Here is a 21,430-nt window from a genome sequence, read left to right on the forward strand (position 1 = left end):
GGGGACACTGGGCTGAACTGGGGGACACTGGGGGACACTGGGATGAACTGGGGACACTGGGGACACTGGGATGAACTGGGGGACACTGGGCTGAACTGGACTGAACTGGGCTGAACTGGGCTGAATTGGGCTAAACTGAATTTAACCGGATTGAACTGGGCTGAACTGAATTTAACCGGACTGAACTGGGTTGAACTGGAGACACTGGGTTTAACTGGGCTGAACTGGGCTGAACTGAATTTAACCGGACTGAACTGGGTTGAACTGGGCTAAACTGAATTTAACCGGACTGAACTGGGTGCCCCCCCCCCAGGCCCCCCCGGGGTCTTCCCCCCCCTCACTCACCCTGAGGGGTTCCGGCCGATCCGTCCAGCCCGCCGCCGGGGGGGTCACTGCGGATCGGGTGGGGGGTCAACCGGGGGGACACCGGGGAGAGAACCGGGGAGGGAGAACCGGGGACGGAGAACCGGGGAGAGAGAACAGGGGAGAGAGAACCGGCCGCTCCCGCTCCCGCCGCCTCAAGTGGCGGCCACGCCCCCCCGTCGGCCTGGCCACGCCCCCCGCACATGCGCAGGAGGTGAGCGGGGCGCGATGCCCGGCACGCGCCGTTCCCGCCTTTTCCTTCCCGCCCTTTTCAGTGCCGTTGGCCCCTTCCTCCCCCCCCCCCCCCCCCACTGATCCTGAGGGAGCCCCCGGGCCTTTCCCCCCCCACTCACCCGGAGGGAGCCGGGGCCGGTCCCGCCAGCCCGCGGCGGGGGGAGGGGAGTCAACCGGGCAGAACCGCCGGAAAAACAAACGGGGCGAACCGGAGACCCCCGAGGAGCCGGCCGCACCCGCCGCCCGCTGTGAGCGGCAGCCACGCCCCTGGCCACGCCCCTCGCCGGTCGGGTCACGCCCCCCGCGCAATGCGCAGCGGAGGGGCGAGGCGGCTGTGGCAGCGCGCGCCCTTCCCGCCCTTTCGTTCCCGCGCTTTTCGGCGCCGTTCGCCCCTGAGGCGCCGTGAGGTGATTTGGGGGGGGGGGGGGACACGGACGAGACCCCGAAACCCGGGTCTGGGACACCATGGGGACCCCGAAACCCGGGTCTGGGACACGATGGGGACCCCGCAGCACAGGCAGAGAGCGCGCAGAGCCGTTTATTGCCCCCGGTGTGGGGGTGCGGCGTGTTCCGGGGGTCACACGGCGGGACCCCCGTCCCCCCAGGGCAGCTGCGGCCCCGCCAGCACCGTCCTGTCCACGCCCTGCGGGGTGATGGTGGCCAAGCGGATCACCCCCCCGCTGGAGCCGTCGCGCGCCATGGCCAGCGCCAGAGCTGAAAACGGTGAGAAATCAGCCCCCATCACCCCAAAATCACCAGCCCCGGGGGGCCCAGGCAAAGCGGGGCGGCAACCGCGAGAAATCACCCCAAAAACAAACCCCCCATAATCCTCCCCAAACTCCTCCAGGACCCCCATAAACCCCCCAGGACCCCCAAAGCGCTGGGACCCCCCCCAAAGCGCTGGGACCCCCCCCCGTACCGCGGGTCAGCAGCTCCCGGCTCATCCCGACCCCCCTGTGCCCCCCCGGACCCCCCATAGACCCCCTGTGCCCCCCCAGACCCCCTGTGCCCCCCCACAGACCCCCAAGACCCCCACAGACCCCCCACAGACCCCCTGTGCCCCCACAGACCCCCCTGTGTCCCCCCCACAGACCCCCCAGAGCCCCTGTGTCCCCCCCATAGACCCCCCCCATAGACCCCCATAGACCCCCCACAGATTCCCTGTGTCCCCCCAGACCCCCATAGACCCCCTGTGCCCCCCCACAGACACCCATAAGACCCCCCGTGTCCCCCCCAGGACCCCCATAGAGTCCCTGTGTCCCCCCGGATCCCCATAGACCCCCCACAGCCTCCCTGTGTCCCCCCCATAGACACCCTGTGCCCCCCCACAGACCCCCTGTGTCCCCCAGGACCCCCATGTCCCCCCTGTGTCCCCCCCCATAGACCCCCATAGACCCCCATAGACCCCCTGTGTCCCCCCAGGACGTGGTACCGCGGGTGACCCGCTCCCGGCTCTGCTCGCGGCTCATCCCGACCCCCTGAGCCCCCATAGACCCCCCATGTCCCCCCATAGAACCCCATAGACCCCCCATGTCCCCCCGGACCCCGTACCGCGGGTGACCAGCTCCCGGCTCTGCTCGCGGCTCATCCCGACCCCCTGAGCCCCCATAGACCCCTGTGTCCCCCCATAGAACCCCATAGACCCCCCATAGACCCCCATGCCCCCCCTGAGCCCCCATAGACCCCTGTGTCCCCCCATAGAACCCCATAGACCCCCCATAGACCCCCTGTGTTCCCCAGGACCCCCATAGACCCCCCATAGACCCCCTGTGTCCCCCCAGGTCCCCGTACCGCGGGTGACCAGCTCCCGGCTCTGCTCGCGGCTCATCCCGACCCCCTGAGCCCCCATAGACCCCTGTGTCCCCCATAGACCCCCCATAGACCCCCTGTGTCCCCCCAGGACCCCGTACCGCGGGTGACCAGCTCCCGGCTCTGCTCGCGGCTCATCCCGGGCGTCGCGGCCGCGTCCAGGAACCCGTACAGGTAGGAGCTGCCCGAGCCCCCCACGGCGCAGGGGACGCGCAGCAGCGGCCCCCCCATGGGCACGGCGTACACCTGTGGAGGAGACGGGGGATATGGGGCAGCTATGGGGCTGTGTGACCCCCCATGGGCACGGCGTACACCTGGGGAAGAGACGGGGGATATGGGGCGGCTATGGGGCGGCTATGGGGCTGTGTGACCCCCCATGGGCACGGGGTACACCTGGGGAAGAGACGGCTATGGGGCGGCCATGGGGCGGCTTTGGGGCTGTGTGACCCCCCATGGGCACGGCGTACACCTGGGGAAGAGACGGGGGATATGGGGCAGCTATGGGGCTGTGTGACCCCCATGGGCACGGCGTACACCTGGGGAAGAGACGGGGGATATGGGGCAGCTATGGGGCGGCTATGGGGCTGTGTGACCCCCCATGGGCACGGCGTACACCTGGGGAAGAGACGGCCATGGGGCGGCCATGGGGCGGCTATGGGGCGGCTATGGGGCTGTGTGACCCCCATGGGCACGGCGTACACCTGGGGAAGAGACGGGGGATATGGGGCAGCTATGGGGCGGCTATGGGGCTGTGTGACCCCCCATGGGCACGGCGTACACCTGGGGAAGAGACGGCTATGGGGCGGCTATGGGGCGGCTATGGGGCGGCTATGGGGCGGCTATGGGGCTGTGTGACCCCCATGGGCACGGCGTACACCTGCAGAGGAGATGGCCATGGGGCGGCCATGGGGCAGCTATGGGGCAGCTATGGGGCTGTGTGACCCCCATGGGCACGGCGTACACCTGGGGAAGAGACGGCTATGGGGTGGCTATGGGGCGGCTATGGGGCTGTGTGACCCCCATGGGCACGGCGTACACCTGCGGAGGAACGGGGTTATGGGGCAGCTATGGGGCGGCCATGGGGTGGCTATGGGGCGGCCATGGGGCTGTGTGACCCCCATGGGCACGGCGTACACCTGCGGAGGAACAGGGTTATGGGGCAGCCGTGGGGCAGCCGTGGGGCAGCCATGGGGCAGCAGAGGAACCTGCTATAGGGCAGCAAAAGGGATGCCCAGAGACACAATGAGACACTACAGGGCAGCCCAGGGGATGCTGTGGGGCAGAACGGTCCCGCTATGGGGCAGACGGATCCCGCTATGGGGCAGAGGGGGCCCACCTGCCCCCCGCGCCGTGGGTCCCATCCGGCCACGATGACGCCGGCGCTGAGCTCGTCGCGGTAGCGGTAGCAGGTCTGCTGGAACAGGCGCGCGGCCGTGCGGACACGGGGCGGCTCCTGCAGCTCCACGCTGTGGGGCAGACACGGGGGTCAGACCCACATATCCTGCCCCATAACCTCCCACGGCCCCACGGCTCCTGCAGCTCCACGCTGTGGGGCAGACACGGGGGTCAGACCCACAGATCCTGCCCCATAACCTCCCACGGCCCCACGGCTCCTGCAGCTCCACGCTGTGGGGCAGACACGGGGGTCAGACCCACATGTACCGCCCCATAACCTCCCACGGCCCCACGGCTCCTGCAGCTCCACGCTGTGGGGCAGACACGGGGGTCAGACCCACAGATCCTGCCCCATAACCTCCCACAGCCCCACGGCTCCTGCAGCTCCGCGCTGTGGGGCAGACACGGGGGTCAGACCCACAGATCCTGCCCCATAACCTCCCACGGCCCCACGGCTCCTGCAGCTCCACGCTGTGGGGCAGACGTGGGGGTCAGACCCACATACACCGCCCCATAACCTCCCACGGCCCCACGGCTCCTGCAGCTCCACGCTGTGGGGCAGACACGGGGGTCAGACCCACAGATCCTGCCCCATAACCTCCCACGGCCCCACGGCTCCTGCAGCTCCACGCTGTGGGGCAGACGTGGGGGTCAGACCCACAGATCCCGCCCCATAACCTCCCACGGCCCCACGGCTCCTGCAGCTCCACGCTGTGGGGCAGACGTGGGGGTCAGACCCACATACACCGCCCCACGGTTCCCACTTTGCCCCATAGACAAGCAGTAGCTGTGGAACCCTGGCTGATAGGCCACAGCCCTGCCCCACAGCCCCGCCCCATAGCCCTGCCCCACGGCCCTGCCCCACGGCCCTGCCCCACAGCCCCGCCCCACAGCTCTGCCCCACGGCCCTGCCCCATAGCCTGCCCCATAGCTCTGCCCCACGGCCCTGCCCCATAGCTCTGCCCCACAGCCCTGCCCCATAACTCTGCCCCACGGCCCTGCCCCACGGCCCTGCCCCATAACTCTGCCCCACGGCCCTGCCCCATAACTCTGCCCCACGGCCCTGCCCCACGGCCCTGCCCCACGGCCCTGCCCCATAGCTCTGCCCCACAGCCCTGCCCCACGGCCCTGCCCCATAGCTCTGCCCCACAGCCCTGCCCCATAACTCTGCCCCACGGCCCTGCCCCATGGCCCTGCCCCACGGCTCTGCCCCACGGCCCTGCCCCACAGCCCTGCCCCATAGCCCTGCCCCACGGCTCTGCCCCACAGCCCTGCCCCACAGCCCTGCCCCATAGCTCTGCCCCACGGCTCTGCCCCACAGCCCTGCCCCACAGCCCTGCCCCACAGCCCTGCCCCATAGCTCTGCCCCACGGCCCTGCCCCACAGCCCCGCCCCACAGCCCCGCCCCACAGCCCCGCCCCACAGCCCTGCCCCACGGCCCTGCCCCATAGCTCTGCCCCACGGCCCTGCCCCATAGCTCTGCCCCACGGCCCTGCCCCATAGCCCTGCCCCATAGCTCTGCCCCACGGCCCCGCCCCACGGCCCTGCCCCACGGCCCTGCCCCATAGCGACCTGTGGAAGGCCAGCTGGTAGGCCACGGCGTCGGCCACGGCCTGCGTGTCGGCCGCGGAGCCCGAGCGGCAGCAGAAGATCCGGTCATGCACGGGCGTCAGTTTGTCCGTCACGCGATTGGCCACGTACGTCCTGCGGGGCGGTGACGTCACCGTGACGTCACACACCACCCTGCCCGGGCCCCGCCCCCGCGCACTGAGGAGGCCTCAGGGGGTACAACACATGGGGTGGGGACCCAGGAGTTCGGGGGGACCCGGGAGTTCGGGGGGACCCGGGAGTTCGGGGCGGGGCGGGGGGTGGTGTGGTGATGACGTCACCGATGACGTCACCGGTGAGCTCACCCCGTGGTCGTGCGCGAATCGGCCCCGATGACGACGCCGCCGTCGAACTCAACGGCCATGATGGTGGTCTGGGGAGAGACCCACGTGACCCACGCGTGACCCACACGTGACCCACAACTGACCCATAACCGACCCACACGTGACCCACAACTGACCCACACGTGACCCATAACCGACCCACACGTGACCCATAACCGACCCACACGTGACCCACAACTGACCCACACGTGACCCACAACTGACCCACACGTGACCCACAACTGACCCATAACCGACCCACACGTGACCCACAACTGACCCACACGTGACCCATAACCGACCCCCGGCTGACCCACAAGCGACTGACCCCCGGCTGCCCCCCAGGCGCCTCTTCTGCCCCATCGCTCCCTCCCAACCCCCACGAGGCTCCTCCAGCCCCACAGCCGCCCCTGCTGCCCCAACCCCCGCTGCCCCACATCCCCTCCGCTGCCCCACCCCCCCCACCCCACATCCCCCCGCCCCACAGCTGCCCCACATCCCCCCACCCCACAGCCGGGTCCCGCCACCCCTGCTGCCCCACCCCCCCGCTGCCCCACAGCTGCCCCACATCCCCCGCTGCCCCACCCCCCCCACCCCACATCCCCCCCGCCCCACAGCCGCCCACATCCCCTCCTGCTGCCCCACATCCCCCCCGCTGCCCCACAGCTGCCCCACATCCCCCGCTGCCCCACATCCCCCCTGCTGCCCCACCCCCCCCACCCCACATCCCCCCCGCCCCACAGCCGCCCCACATCCCCTCCTGCTGCCCCACCCCCCCGCTGCCCCACAGCCGCCCCACATCCTCCAGCCCCACAGCCGCCCCCGCTGCCCCACCCCCCCCACCCCACATCCCCTGCTGCCCCACAGTTGCCCCACATCCCCTCCTGCTGCCCCACCCCCCCCACCCCACATCCCCCCCGCCCCCCCCGCGGCCCATCCGGGTCTCACCCCGGTGCTCACGGGTCCCGGCTCCGGCGGCAGCACCGTCACCGCCGCCATCTTGCCGCGCGCTTTGCGGCGGCGCTTTACGACAGCGCGCCGTTTAAAATGGTCGCCGCGCTTTACGGCAGCGCGGGCGTGGCCGCCACGCTTTACGGCAGAGAGGCGGTTACAATGGCCGCCGCGCGGTACGTCAGCGCGGCGCGCGCGGGGGAGGAGCCGCGTCTGATTGGCTGCGGCCGCGCGCGGGAAAAACTGACGAAAGCGGCTACGAACACCCGAACCAATCACAGAGCTTTAATGAAGAACCAGGGGGTCTCCGCGGCCCCGCCCCCTGCGGCTGGGCGGAAGGGGCGGGACCGCGGGCGGTGACGTCAGCGGAAGGGGCGGGGTCAGCGGGAGGCCGGGGGCTCCCCCTCGAGGTCGCTCTCGGCACCGTCGCGCGTCAGCGTGGAGCGCGGCCAATCCCTGCGGGGGTCACGGGGTCACCGGCCGCGCCACGTGACCGCGACCCCCCATTGTCCCATTGTCCCCCTGTCCGCATTGTCCCATTGTCCCCCCTGTCCCCATTGTCCCTTTGTCCCCATTGTCCCCCCGTCCCCATTGTCCCCCTGTCCCCTTTGTCCCCAATGTCCCCATTGTCCCATTGTCCCCCCTGTCCCCTTTGTCCCCATTGTCCCCATTGTCCCCCTGTCCCCTTTGTCCCCAATGTCCCCATTGTTCCATTGTCCCCCCTGTCCCCTTTGTCCCCATTGTCCCCCTGTCCCCATTGTCCCTTTGTCCCCATTGTCCCGTACCCACAGTTCGGCTGCAGCTCCAGACTGAGGGTCCCAGGGGGGGAGGGGCTGTGGGGAGCGGGGGGAGGGGTCAGCACCATGTGACCCAGAACCCCACAAAGGGACCCAGGCGTTCGGGACCCGACCCCCAAGGCCACCCCAGAGGACCCAGGCGTTCGGGGACCCCCACCCCAGAGGACCCAGGCGTTCCCCCAGACGGGACCCAGGCGTTCGGGGACCCCCACCCCCAGCCCGAGGACCCAGGCATCCGGGAGACCCCCCAAATGGGCCCAGGCATTCGGGACCCCCACCCCAGAGGACCCAGGTGTCCGGGGACCCCCTAGAGGGGACCCAGGCGTTCGGGTCCCCCACCCCAGAGGACCCAGGTGTCCGGGGACACCCCCCCCCTCCCGCCCCAGAGGACCCAGGCGTCCGGGTCCCCGCCCCCCATCCCGCCCCAGAGGACCCAGGAGTCCAGGTCACCCCCCCCCCCCGCCCCAGAGGACCCGGACGCCGGGGTCCCCCCGGACGCCGGGGTCCCTCGGTCACCGCAGGGCGCGCAGCAGGAGCGGGAAGCGCGGCCGCGCGCGGGGCCGGCGGCGCCAGCAGCGCAGCATCAGCCGGTGCAGCGCGGGCGGGCAGCGCGGGGGCGGCGGCAGCCGGTAGCCCTGCTCCAGCGCCGCCAGCACCTGCCGGAAGGGACCCCGGCGTCCGGGGACACGGCACGTCAGCGGGGAGCCAGGAGTTCGGGAGGGACCCAGGAGTTCAGGGAGGGGACCCAGGAGTTCAGGGGGGACCCAGGAGTTCAGGAGGGACCCAGGAGTTCGGGGGGGACCCAGGAGTTCGGGAGGGACCCAGGAGTTCAGGGAGGGGACCCAGGAGTTCAGGGGGGACCCAGGAGTTTGGGAGGGACCCAGGAGTTCAGGAGGGACCCAGGCGTCCGGGGGGGGACCCAGGAGTTCGGGGGGGACCCAGGAGTTTGGGAGTGGACCCAGGAGTTCGGGAGGGACCCAGGAGTTCAGGAAGGGACCCAGGAGTTCGGGAGGGACCCAGGAGTTCGGGGGAGACCCAGGAGTTCAGGAGGGACCCAGGAGTTCGGGAGGGACCCAGGAGTTCAGGAGGGACCCAGGAGTTCGGGAGGGACCCAGGAGTTCGGGAGGGACCCAGGAGTTCGGGGGAGACCCAGGAGTTCAGGAGGGACCCAGGAGTTCAGGAGGGACCCAGGAGTTCAGGAGGGACCCAGGAGTTCGGGGGGGACCCAGGAGTTCGGGAGGGACCCAGGCGTTCGGGGGACCCAGGAGTTTGGGGGGGACCCAGGAGTTCAGGAAGGGACCCAGGAGTTCAGGAGGGACCCAGGAGTTCGGGAGGGACCCAGGAGTTCGGGAGGGACCCAGGAGTTCAGGGGGGACCCAGGTGTCCGGGGGGACCCCGGCGTCCGGGCGCGGCGCTCACGGCCTGGGTGTCCATGTCCCAGTAGGGCCGCTCCCCGAAGCTCAGCACCTCCCACATGACGACCCCGAAGCTCCAGACGTCGCTGGCCCAGCTGAACGAGCGTCGCGCCAGCGCCTCGGGCGCCGTCCAGCGCACCGCGATCCTCCCGCCCTGCGCACGGCCGCGGGGACCCAGGCGTCCGGGAGGGACCCAGGCGTCCGGGAGGGCCCGCGCGCAGCCAGTGCGCCACGAGTGTGAGGGACCCAGGGGACCCAGGAGTTCGGGAGGGACCCAGGAGTTCAGGAGGGACCCAGGCGTCCGGGAGGGACCCAGGCGTCCGGGAGGGCCCGCGCGCAGCCAGTGCGCCACCAGTGCGAGGGACCCAGGGGACCCAGGAGTTCGGGAGGGACCCAGGAGTTCAGGAGGGACCCAGGAGTCCGGGAGGGACCCAGGCGTTAGGGAGGGACCCAGGAGTTCGGGAGGGACCCACGCGGCCAGTGCACCACGAGTATGAGGGACCCAGGTGTCCGGGAGGGACCCAGGAGTTCGGGAGGGACCCAGGAGATCGGGAGGGACCCAGGAGTTCGGGAGGGGACCCAGGCATCCGGGAGGGACCTGCGCGCCCCCTAACCCTGGTGTCCCCACAGTGTCCCCTCACCCCCATGTCCCCTGTTGTCCCCTCACTGCAGTGCTGGTGTACATGGTTTGGGGTCCCCCTGTCCCCCATTGTCCCCATGTCCCCCATTGTCCCTATTGTCCCCACGTCCCCCATTGTCCCCATGTCCCCCTGTCCCCGTGTCCCCCATTGTCCCCATTGTCCCCACGTCCCCCATTGTCCCCATGTCCCCCATCGTCCCCATGTCCCCCTGTCCCCCATTGTCCCCATGTCCCCCATTGTCCCTATTGTCCCCCCTGTCCCAATGTCCCCAATGTCCCCATGTCCCCCATTGTCCCCATTGTCCCCACTGTCCCCCATTGTCCCCATTGTCCCCATGTCCCCCAGTCCCCCTGTCCCCCATTGTCCCCATGTCCCCCATTGTCCCTATTGTCCCCCTGTCCCAATGTCCCCATGTCCCCCATTGTCCCCATGTCCCCCTGTCCCCCATTGTCCCTATTGTCCCCCTATCCCCCATTGTCCCCATGTCCCATGTCTCCCATTGTCCCCCTGTCCCCCATTGTCCCCATTGTCCCCATGTCCCCCATTGTCCCCATTGTCCCCCTGTCCCCCGGTCCCCCGTCCCCGTCTCACCGCGGTGCTGGTGTAGGTGGCCTCGTGGCCGCCGTGCGCCGCGGTGGCGCGGGCCAGCCCGAAGTCGGCCACCTTGCAGACGAGCCGCGCGTCCACCAGCACGTTCCGCGCCGCCAGGTCGCGGTGCACGAAGCCCAGGGAGGACAGGTAGCACATCCCGCCGGCCACGCCGCGCAGCATGGACACCAGCACCGGCGTCCCCAGCGTCCCCTCCCGGCCCTGGGGACACACACGGGACGGACATGGGGACACCCATCCCCCACACCAGCACCGGCGTCCCCAGCGTCCCCTCCCGGCCCTGGGGACACACACGGGACGGACATGGGGACACCCATCCCCCACAGCAGCACCGGCGTCCCCAGCGTCCCCTCCCGGCCCTGGGGACACACACGGGACGGACATGGGGACACCCATCCCCCACACCAGCACCGGCGTCCCCAGCGTCCCCTCCCGGCCCTGGGGACACACACGGGACAGACATGGGGACACCCATCCCCCACACCAGCACCGGCGTCCCCAGCGTCCGCTCCCGGCCCTGGGGACACACACGGGACGGACATGGGGACACCCATCCCCCACACCAGCACCGGCGTCCCCAGCGTCCCCTCCCGGCCCTGGGGACACACACGGGACGGACATGGGGACACACCTGGGGTCACACAGGGACACACCCGGGGTCACACACAAGGACACACCTGGGGTCACACAGGGACACACCCGGGGTCACATGGGGACACACCCAGGGTCACATGGGGTCACACACAAGGACACACCTGGGGTCACACAGGGACACAACCAGGGTCACATGGGGACACACAGGGACACACCCGGGGTCACATGAGGTCACACAGGGACACACCCAGGGTCACATGGGAACACACCCGGGGTCACATGGGGACACACCTGGGGTCACACAGGGACACACCCGGGGTCACATGGGGACACACCCGGGGTCACATGGGGTCACACAGGGACACACCCGGGGTCACATGGGGACACACCCAGGGTCACATGGGGTCACACACAGAGACACACCCGGGGTCACCTGGGGTCACCCATCCCTGGGGACACGGGGGGGACGGGGGGGGACACGGTGACCACGTGTGGGGGAGGGGCGCATCCTGGCTGTCACGGGTGTCTGTGGCGTCACTGGGTGTCCCCCTGTCCCCATGTTCCCCTCTCCCCATGTCCCCTTGTCCCCATATCCCCCTCTCCCCATGTCCCCCTGTCCCCATGTCCCCCTGTCCCCATGTCCCCATGTCCCCCTGTCCCCCTCTCCCCATGTCCCCCTGTCCCCATGTCCCCCTGTCCCCCTGTCCCCCTGTCCGTCCGTACCCTCAGGAAGGCGTCCAGCGCGCCGTTGTCCATGAGGTCGGTGACGATCATCACGGTGTCCCCCGCGGTCACCGTCCCGCGCAGCCGCAGCACGTGGGGGTGTCTGAACTGGCCCATCCGCGCCGCCTCGCGCAGGAAGTCCCGGCGCCGCCCCTCCCCCACCCCCCCCCGCAGCGTCTTCACGGCCACGGGGGAGGGGCGGGAGCCGGGGAGCGTCAGGAGACCCCGGTACACCTGCCCGAATTCACCTGGACGGACAGACACACGGACAGACACACGGACGTCAATGGGAGCGTCAGGAGACCCCGGTACACCCGCCCGAATTCACCTGGGCGGACAGGAGACAATGGGGACATTGGGGACAATGGGGATATTGGAGACAATGGGGACATTGGGGACACTGGGGACATCATCACAAAGACCCAACACACAGAGGACAATGGGGACATGGGGGTGTCAGCAATGACATTGAGGACATTGGGGACAATGGGGACATTGTCACTGCAAACCTGCCCAAACTCCCCTGGGGACAATGAGGACACGGGGACATCAGCAGTGACACTGGGGACGCTGAGGGGACACGGGGTCATTGGGGACATGGGGACGTTGGGGACATTGGGGACACGGGGATGTTGGGGACATGGGGACATTGGGGACATGGGGACACTGGGACATTGGGGACACGGGGACGTTGGGGACATTGGGGACACGGGGATGTTGGGGACATTGGGGACACTGGGACATTGGGGACACGGGGACGTTGGGGACATTGAGGACACGGGGATGTTGGGGACCCGGGGAGGTTGGGGACATGGGGATACGGGGACACTGGGACATCGGGGACATGGGGACATGGGGATGCTGGGGACCCGGGGAGGTTGGGGACCCGGGGAGGTTGGGGGCACGGGGTCATTGGGGACCCGGGGAGCCGGGGTGCTGGGGGCAGGGCGGGCCGCCCCCGGGGCGCGGCGCCACCTGTGCCGATGACGTCCTGCAGCGCGACGCAGGCGCCGTCGAGCTCGGGCGCCACGGCCCTGAGCGCCACGCGCGGGTCCTCGTAGCTCAGGGGGTCGATGTACGCCGAGCCGCCTGCGGGGTCACCGGGTCACCCGGGGTCATGGGGTCACCCAGGGTCACCAGGTCAGCAGGGTCACGTGGTCACCCGGGGTCACCGCATCACCCAGGGTCACCAGGTCAGCAGGGTCATGGGGTCACCAGGGTCATGGGGGTCACAGGGTCACCCAGGGTCACCAGGTCAGCAGGGTCACGGGGTCACCGGGTCACCCAGGGTCACCAGGTCAGCAGGGTCATGGGGTCACCAGGGTCATGGGGGTCACGGGGTCACCCGGGGTCACCACATCACCCAGGGTCACCAGGTCAGCAGGGTCATGGGGTCACCTGGGGTCACCAGGGTCATGGGGGTCACGGGGTCACCCAGGGTCACCGCATCACCCAGGGTCACCAGGTCAGCAGGGTCATGGGGTCACCTGGGGTCAGCAGGGTCATGGGGGTCCCTGGGTCACGGGGTCACCAAGGTCACACCCTTGGGGACACCACCCCTCACCCCCATGTGGCACCAACACCCGGGGGTTGGGGACACTGGGTGACACACGCTGACCCCGTGACTCCCCCCCATGACCCTGTGACCTCACCATGACCCCGGGGGTGTCGCTCTGGGTCCTCCCGCCGCTGACAGTGCCTGGGGGGGGACACGGGGACACGTGGGGACGGGACCCCCTGACCCCCCATGACCCCCAAACCCCCCCGGGAACCCCCGACCCCCCATGACACCCAAACCCCCCAGGGACCCCCCCAATCCCCCCAGGACCCCCAAAATCCCCCAGGACCCCCAACCCCCCCATGACACCCAAAACGCCCCTGGGACCCCCAAACCCCCCTGGGACCCCCAGCCCCCCAGATCTCCCCAGGAGCCCCCAGGTTCCCCCAAACCATCCCGACCCCCCCCAGCCCCCCACCCCCCCCGGCCTCCCCAACCCCCCAGGCCCCCACCCCCCAGGCCTCCCCACCCCCCCCCACCCCCCCCGGCCTCCCCAACCCCCTTGGCCCCCCCCGCCGCCCCCCCCTACCTGCGGCTCAGCAGCGCCCCCCCCAGGGCGGCCAGCACCAGGAGCCCCCCCAGCGCCGCCGCCCCCCCCAGCAGCGCCACCGGGACCCCCCGGGAGCCCCCTGCAAGGCGGGAACACGGCGGGTCGGGGGGCGCAGAGCCCCAGCTCCCCGCCCCTCCCCCACCCGCCCCGGAGGCCCCCGCGGGGGTCGGGGGGGCTCACCCTTGGTCCCCGGGGGGTCATGGTGATTTTGGGGTGGTTTGGGGTGGTTTGGGGTTTGGGGGTCTCACCGTTGGTCCCCGGGGGGGTCAGGATGGTTTTGGGGTGGTTTGGGGTGTTTGGGGGTGGTTTGGGGTTGTTTTGGGGTGTTAGGGGGTGACTTCAGGGTGATTTTGGGGTGTTTGGTGTGTTTAGGGCGGTTTTTGGGGTGTTTTTAGGGTGTTTTGGGGTGATTTTGGGGTGCTTGAGGGTGATTTTGGGGTGTTTTTGGGCAGTTTTGGGGTGATTTTGGGGTGTTTTGGGGGATTTTGGGGTGTTTTTTGGGTGATTTTGGGGTGTTTTCGGGCGGTTTTGGGGTGGTTTTAGGGTGTTTTTTGGGTGATTTTGGGGTGTTTTGGGCTGATTTTGGGGTGTTTGGGGTGGTTTTGGGGTGTTTGGGGTGGTTTTGGGGTGTTTTTGGGTGGTTTTGGGGTGTTTTTGGGTGATTCTGGGGTGTTTGGGGTGATTTTGGGGCGTTTTTGGGGTGTTTTTGGGTGGTTTTGGGGTGTTTCCGGGTGATTTTGGGGTGTTTTCGGGTGATCTTGGGGTGTTTTGGGGGGTCTCACCGGCGGTGCCCGGGGGGGTGACGGCGGTCTCGGGCCCGTAGTCTCCGTAGCCGCCGTGGCCGCGCGCGCGCACGCGCACGCCGTACAGCCCCCCCCGGCGCAGCCCCCCCAGCTCCGCCCGCGGGCCCGGCACCTGCACGAACTGCGGGGGGCCCTCCCCGCCCCCCACCTGCGCCGTCACCGACCCCCCCGGACACCCCCAAACACACAGACACCCCAAAAACATACACAGAGCCCTCCCCGCCCCCCACCTGCGCCGTCACCGACCCCAAAACACACAGACACCCCAAAAACATACACAGAGCCCTCCCCGCCCCCCACCTGCGCCGTCACCGACCCCCCTGGACACCCCAAAACACACAGACCCCGCCCCGCCCCGCCCCCCACCTGCGCCGTCACCGACCCCAACACACAGGGACCCCAAAAACATACACAGAGACCCCCCCCAAAACACACACAGGGACCCCAAAACATACAGAGCCCGCCCCGCCCCCACCTGCGCCGTCACCGACCCCAACACACAGGGACCCCAAAAACATACACAGAGACCCCAGAAACAAACACACACAGGGACCCCAAAACACACAGACCCCTCCCCACCCCCCACCTGCGCCATCAGGGACCCCAAAAACACACACAGGGACCCCTGAAACCCCCAAAACACACACAGACCCCCACAGACACCCCAAAAACACACACAGACCCCCCCCATCCCCCCTGGACACCCCAAAACCACACAGACCCCCCACACCCCCTGGGGCCCCCACCCCCCCCCCCAGAGCCCCCCAAAAACCCACAGCCCCCCCTGAGCCCCCAAAACACACACAGACCCCCAGACCCCCCCCCGCCCCCCCCGTCCCTCGGGCCCCTCCCCCACCTTCTCGTAGTACTTGACCTCGTAGTCCAGGATCGGGCCCCCGGGGGGGGGGTGCGGGGGGGGCGACCAGGTCAAGGTCACGGCCGAGGGCGACCCCCCCGCCAGGGTCACGGCCCCGACCGGTGGCGGCACTGCGGCACAGGGGTCACCCGGGGTCACGGGGGGGGTCACACGGGGTCACATGGGGTCACACGGGGTCACAGGGAGGGTCACACGGGGTCGCAGGGGGGGTCACCCAGGGGTCACATGGGGTCACACAGAGGTCACACGGGGTCACATGGGGCCGCAGGGGTGTCACCCAGGGGTCACACGGGGTCACGGGGGGGTCACCCAGGGGTCACATTTCCTGTCCCTCCCCCGTTCCCGCCCCCCATTTCCGGTCCCACATAATTTCCTGTCTCCCGTTCCCGCCCCCCATTTCCGGTCCCCCATCATTTCCTGTCCCCCGTTCCCGACCCCCATTTCCGGTCCCAAATCATTTCCTGTCCCCCGTTCCCGCCCCCCATTTCCGGTCCCCCATCATTTCCTGTCCCCCGTTTCCACCCCCCATTTCCTGTCCCCCCATTTCCGGTCCCCCCCCCTTTCCGCCCTCCCTTTCGGCCGCACTTCCGGCGCGTTCCTCACCGTCCCCCCCCGCGGTGACGTTGACCTCGCTGTGGGGGAGGGGCTGCGGCCCCAGGTCGCTGACGCCGCTGCGTGCGCTGACCCGGAAGCGATAGGTGACCCCGGGGGTCAGCCCGCTGACCGTGACCTCGTGACCCCGCAGCGGGGGGGGCGGGGCCAGGCGCAGGGGGGGGCAGGGCCCGCAGGGGCCCCCCCCCGGGGGGCAGCGCTGACACGTGACCGCGAAGGTCAGGTCGGGGTGCCCCGCCCCCAGGCGGGGGGGCCCCCACGTCAGCCGCACCCCCGAGCGCTCGGGGCCGCCCCACAGCCCCTGGGGGGCAGAGGGGGGCGCTGGGGGGCAGGGGTCAGGGACCCAGGCGTCCGGGTCACCCCCCCCGCCCCCAAAGACCCGCCCGCTCCGCCCCTCCCCCCATAGAAACAGGCACCTCCCCCACTCCTGTCCCACCCCCACTGACCCCTGACCTCACTGACCCCTGACCTCACTGACCCCTGACCCCTCTGCCCCGACCCCTCCCCCACTGACCCCCAGCCCCCTGAACCCTTTGCCCCTCCCCCACTGACCTCTGCCCCCTTTGCCCCCTCTCGAGCCCTCCCCCACTGACCCTGATCCCAGCAGGGCCTGTGACCCCTGACCCCATTGACCCTTGACCCCCCAGACCCCATTGACCCCTGACCCCAGCAGGGTCCATGACCCCATTGACCCCTGCCCCACTGACCCCAGCAGCGCCTGTGACCCCTGACCCCATTGACCCCTGACCCCACTGACCCCTGCCCCACTGACCCCAGCAGGGCTCCCCGGCGCCCCCTCCAGGGTCGCGGAAGGTCCCGGGGTCGCACTCGCAGGCCGCGGCCGCGGGGGAGGGGGAGCGGCTGCGGGGGGGGCAGGGCAGGCACGGGCCCCCCCCCGCCCCCCCCTGGAACCAGCCGGGGGGACACGCTGGGGGGAGGGGTCAGGGCACCCGGGGACACCGGGACCCACAGACCCCCCCGAGCCCCCCCCAGAGACACTGGGACCCCCAGGTGCCTCCCAACCCCCCTGGACCCCCAAACACCCCCCCATGACCCCCCAGGACACCCCCCAAGGACCCCCCATGACCCCCCAGAACCCCCCCTGGACACCCCTATGACCCCCCAGACCCCCCAGAATTCCCCCCAGACCCTCCCATGACCCCCCAGGACACCCCCCAAGGACCCCCCATGACCCCCCTGGACACCCCCATGACCTCCCAGAATCCCCCCTGGACACCCCCATGACCTCCCAGCCCCCCCAAAATCCCCCACATGATCCCCCAGAATCCCCCACATGACACCTCCCATGACCCCCCTTAACCCCCCATGACCCCCCCGGAATCCCCCCCATGACCCCCCCAGACCCCCCGGAATCCCCCCTGGACACCCCCCATGACCCCCCAGACCCTCCCATGACCCCCCAGGACACCCCCCATGATGCCCCAGAACCCCCTGAACACCCCCAGGCCCCCCGGAATCCCCCACATGACTCACAGACCCCCCATGACCCCCCTTAACCCCCCATGACCCCCCCGGAATCCCCCCCATGACCCCCCAGACCCTCCCATGACCCCCCAGGGCACCCCCCATGATGCCCCAGAATCCCCCCTGGACACCCCCAGGCCCCCAGAATCCCCCACATGACTCACAGACCCCCCCATGACCCCTGCAGGACACCCCCCAAGGACCCCCCAGACACCCCAGGACACCCCCCATGACCCCCCCCCATCCCCCCCAGCATCCCCCCCCGCCCCCCCGCACTCACTCACCGGCGCAGCCGCCCCCCCGTGGCTCCCAGCCGGGGCCGCAGACGCAGCCGCGGGCCGGGGGGGGCTCGGCCCAGGTCCCGTCCTCCGTGCAGTACATGACGGGGGGGCCCAGGACGCCCCCCCGCGCCACCGCCCCCTGCAGCAGCGCCCGGCCACCGCGGCCACGGGCGCGCGCGGGACGGTGGCCGGGAAGCGCGCCAGGGCCCGCGTGACCGCGGGGCAGCGCCGGAAGGACAGACGGACGGACAGCAGCGCCAGACAGGCGCCCAGGTCCTGGAACGCCAGGTAGAAGCCGGCGCGGCTCAGCGGGCCCAGCCGCAGCGTCTTCCGGTTGATCTGGCCCGCCGGCGACCGCGCCCGTGACCTTGACCTTGACCCCGGCGCCGCCAGGTGCTCGGCGGCCACCGTGTCCACCTTGACGTAGGGGTTCTCCAGCCAGGGGGGGGACAGGGGGGTCGCGGTGTCGCCGTCCGACTCGTGCAGGAACACGGTGAAACGTCTCGCGGCAGCGGGGGGAGGGGCCGCGGGGGGAGGGGCCCGCCCAGGAGCGCGGCGGGACGGGGGACGTTGCCGTGGAAACCGGCGGCTCCGGGGCCGTTGCCGAGGGCGTCGCTACGGGCAGCGTCGTTGCCGGGGCCGTTGCTAAGGCCGTTGCCAAGGAAACTGCCATTTCCGGGGCCGTTGCCATGGACGTCCGCGGTTGCCAGGGGCGTGGCCGTTGCCGGGGCCGTCACCAGGAGCATCGTCCCATTGGCCGGGGCTGGGGCCGTGGGCGGGGCCGCGTGTCCGGGCGTGGCGCGGGGCGTGGCGGGCGCGTCTCCGGCGGGGCCGGGGCGGGGGCCGGGCGCGTGCCGGGGGGCGGGGCCGTCGCAGGCCAGCATGGTGAAGCGCAGCTCCGCGAACACGTGGGCGGCCCCGCCCCGCGGGACCCAGCGCGAGCGCAGCCAGCTGTTCTGGGCGGGGCCCGAGGGGGCGGGGCCCGAGGGGGCGGGGCCGCGGCCACGCCCTGAACACACCTCGAAGGTGCGAACGGGCGCCCCGAGCTCCGGGTCCAGAGCGCTGAGCTCCTCCCACTGCCGGCACCGGGGACAACGGGGACAACGGGGACAATGGGACAATGGGGACAATGGGGACAGTGGGGACAATGGGGACAACGGGGACAACGGGGACAGTGGGGACAATGGGGACAATGGGACACAACGGGGACAATGGGACAACGGGGACAACGGGGACAATGGGACAATGGGGACAGTGGGGACAATGGGGACACAATGGACACAACGGGGACAATGGGGACAATGGGACACAACAGGGACAATGGGGACACAATGGGGACAATGGGACACAACGGGGACAATGGGGACACAATGGGACACAATGGGGACAACGGGGACAATGGGGACAATGGGGACACAATGGGGACAATGGGACACAACGGGGACAAAGGGGACAATGGGGACAATGGGACACAATGGGACACAATGGGGACAATGGGACACAATGGGGACAATGGGACACAACGGCACACAATGGGGACAATGGGGACAATGGGACACAATGGGGACAATGGGGACAACGGGGACAATGGGGACACAATGGGGACACAATGGGGACAATGGGACACAATGGGACAGGGGGACACGGGGACACGGACACAGTGGGGGATGGGGGACACGAGGGGACATGGGGACACATAATGGGGACATGGTGGGGACATTGGGGGTGGGGGGACACGGGGACACAGACGGGGGGGTGGGGGGAGGGGACACAGCAAAGGGGGGGAGGGGACAGGGGGGTGAGCAGCGTTGGGGACACCCCAGATCCCACCCCCACGTCCCCCCCATCCCTGTGTCCCCATGTGCCCCCACCCCCATGTCCCCATGTGTCCCCATCCCCCATCCCTATGTCCCCCCACCCCCATGTCCCCATGTGTCCCCCCATCCCCCCACCCCCCATCCCTGTGTCCCCATGTCCCCCCATCCCCATGTCCCCCACCCCCATGTCCCCATGTGCCCCCAATTCCTCCCATCCCCCCATCTCCGTGTCCCCCCCCCCTTGTCCCCCATCCCCCGTCCCCACCTGCCCCTCCCCCGCCGGGTACACGGTCCAGTTCAGGTCACTCGTCTCCAGCCGCGTGTCCAGCAGAACCTCTGGGGGGGAGGGGATGTGGGGCCCGGACGCCTGGGTCCCCCGCAGTGACCCCACAGCCCCGGATGCCTGGGTCCCCCCGCAGTGACCCCACAGCCCCGGACGCCTGGGTCCCCTCAGACCCTCCCCTCCATCCCAAGAGGACCCAGGCGTCCGGGCCCCCCCCGCCCGCAGGGGACCCAGGCGTCCGGGCCCCACACCCCACAGGGGACCCAGGCGTCCGGGCCCCCTGCCCGCAGGGGACCCAGGCGTCCGGGCCCCACACCCCGCAGGGGACCCAGGCGTCCGGGCCCCCCGCCCGCAGGGGACCCAGGCGTCCGGGCCCCCCGCCCGCAGGGGACCCAGGCGTCCGGGCCCCACACCCCGCAGGGGACCCAGGCGTCGGGCCCCACACCCCCGCAGGGGACCCAGGCGTCCGGGCCCCCCGCCGCAGGGGACCCAGGCGTCCGGGCCCCACACCCCGCAGGGGACCCAGGCGTCCGGGCCCCACACCCCGCAGGGGACCCAGGCGTCCGGCCCCCCGCCCGCAGGGGACCCAGGCGTCCGGGCCCCCACCCGCAGGGGACCCAGGCGTCCGGGCCCCCCGCCCGCAGGGGCCGGGTCACTCACCCTCCTCAGCGAAGCCCAACGGGACCCACAGCCAGAGCAGCCACAGCCCCATGGCGGCCCCGGGGGGACCCAGGCGTCCGGGGGGACCCAGGCGTCCGGGGGGAACCCAGGCGTCCGGAGGGGACCCAGGCGTCCGGGAGGGGACCCAGGCGTCCGGGCTGCCCCCTCCCACCCCGCACCGTGTCCCAGGGTGTCTGGGTCTGCCCTTCCCCGCTCCTTTTGGGGGGGACCCAGGCGTCCGGGAGGGACCCAGGTGTCCGGGGGAGCGGCTGATGGTGGGGGGAGGGGGAAGGAGGCAAATTTGGGCCAAGTTTGGGCAACTTTGGGCAAGCGGAGGCAGCGGGAAGCGTCCGTCTGTCCGTCCGCCCGCTCGGGCCTGCACTGGGGACCCAGGCGTCCGGGAGGGGACCCAGGCGTCCGGCTGCGTCCCCGTCCCATAACCCCCCGCCCTTGGCAGGGAGGGGACCCAGGCGTCCGGGAGGGAGGGGACCCAGGCGTCCGGGAGGGAGGGGACCCAGGCGTCCGGGCCCGCAGCAGGAAACCCCTTTGTTGAACGTTTCCCGGGGTCGGGCGGGGTCGGGATGTGGGGTCGTGACCCCGGGGGGACTGGGAGGGGCTGGGGGAACTGGATGGACCGGGATGGATTGGACTGGACTGGGATGGACTGGATGGACTGGACTGGGATGGACTGGGATGGGGTGGACTGGACCACGGTGGATTGGACTGGGATGGACTGGGGGGACCGGATGGACTGGACTGGACTGGGATGGATTGGACTGGGATGGACCGGGATGGACTGGACTGGGGTGGATTGGACTGGGATGGACTGGACTGGGATGGATTGGACTGGGATGGACTGGACTGGACTGGGATGGACCGGGATGGATTGGACTGGACTGGGATGGACTGGACTGGACTGGATGGACTGGACTGGACTGGACTGGGATGGACCGGGATGGACTGGGATGGACTGGACTGGGATGGACCAGGATGGACCGGATGGACTGGACTGCAATGGACTGGACTGGACTGGACTGGACTG

General features: G+C 70.2%; 2 protein-coding genes across 2 annotated transcripts; both read right to left on the reverse strand.

The window, feature by feature from the left end:
* Positions 1-1,115: 1,115 nt before the first annotated feature.
* On the reverse strand, positions 1,116-6,869 carry PSMB6 (proteasome 20S subunit beta 6). The gene is made up of 6 exons (XM_065044221.1): positions 6,681-6,869; positions 5,715-5,782; positions 5,374-5,505; positions 3,743-3,872; positions 2,508-2,652; positions 1,116-1,311 (listed from the first exon to the last, which is right to left on the reverse strand). The coding sequence occupies exons 1-6, from the start codon at positions 6,729-6,731 to the stop codon at positions 1,175-1,177; spliced, it is 663 nt and encodes a 220-aa protein (XP_064900293.1). The 5' UTR covers positions 6,732-6,869; the 3' UTR covers positions 1,116-1,174.
* Positions 6,870-6,940: 71 nt separating this feature from the next.
* On the reverse strand, positions 6,941-21,424 carry LOC135576890 (ephrin type-B receptor 4-like). Its single transcript, XM_065044182.1, has 17 exons — positions 20,389-21,424; positions 19,711-19,781; positions 18,324-18,704; positions 17,632-18,243; positions 16,635-16,790; positions 15,854-16,163; positions 15,230-15,360; positions 14,353-14,521; positions 13,550-13,649; positions 13,115-13,161; positions 12,438-12,551; positions 11,463-11,710; positions 10,128-10,346; positions 8,900-9,049; positions 7,997-8,136; positions 7,469-7,516; positions 6,941-7,139 (listed from the first exon to the last, which is right to left on the reverse strand). Exons 1-17 carry the CDS (start codon positions 20,438-20,440, stop codon positions 7,064-7,066), a joined length of 3,024 nt encoding a protein of 1,007 aa, XP_064900254.1. The 5' UTR covers positions 20,441-21,424; the 3' UTR covers positions 6,941-7,063.
* Between the last annotated feature and the right edge of the window lie 6 nt (positions 21,425-21,430).

Source organism: Columba livia, chromosome 33 (assembly GCF_036013475.1).
Source record: "Columba livia isolate bColLiv1 breed racing homer chromosome 33, bColLiv1.pat.W.v2, whole genome shotgun sequence".
Classification (NCBI taxonomy): domain Eukaryota; kingdom Metazoa; phylum Chordata; class Aves; order Columbiformes; family Columbidae; genus Columba; species Columba livia.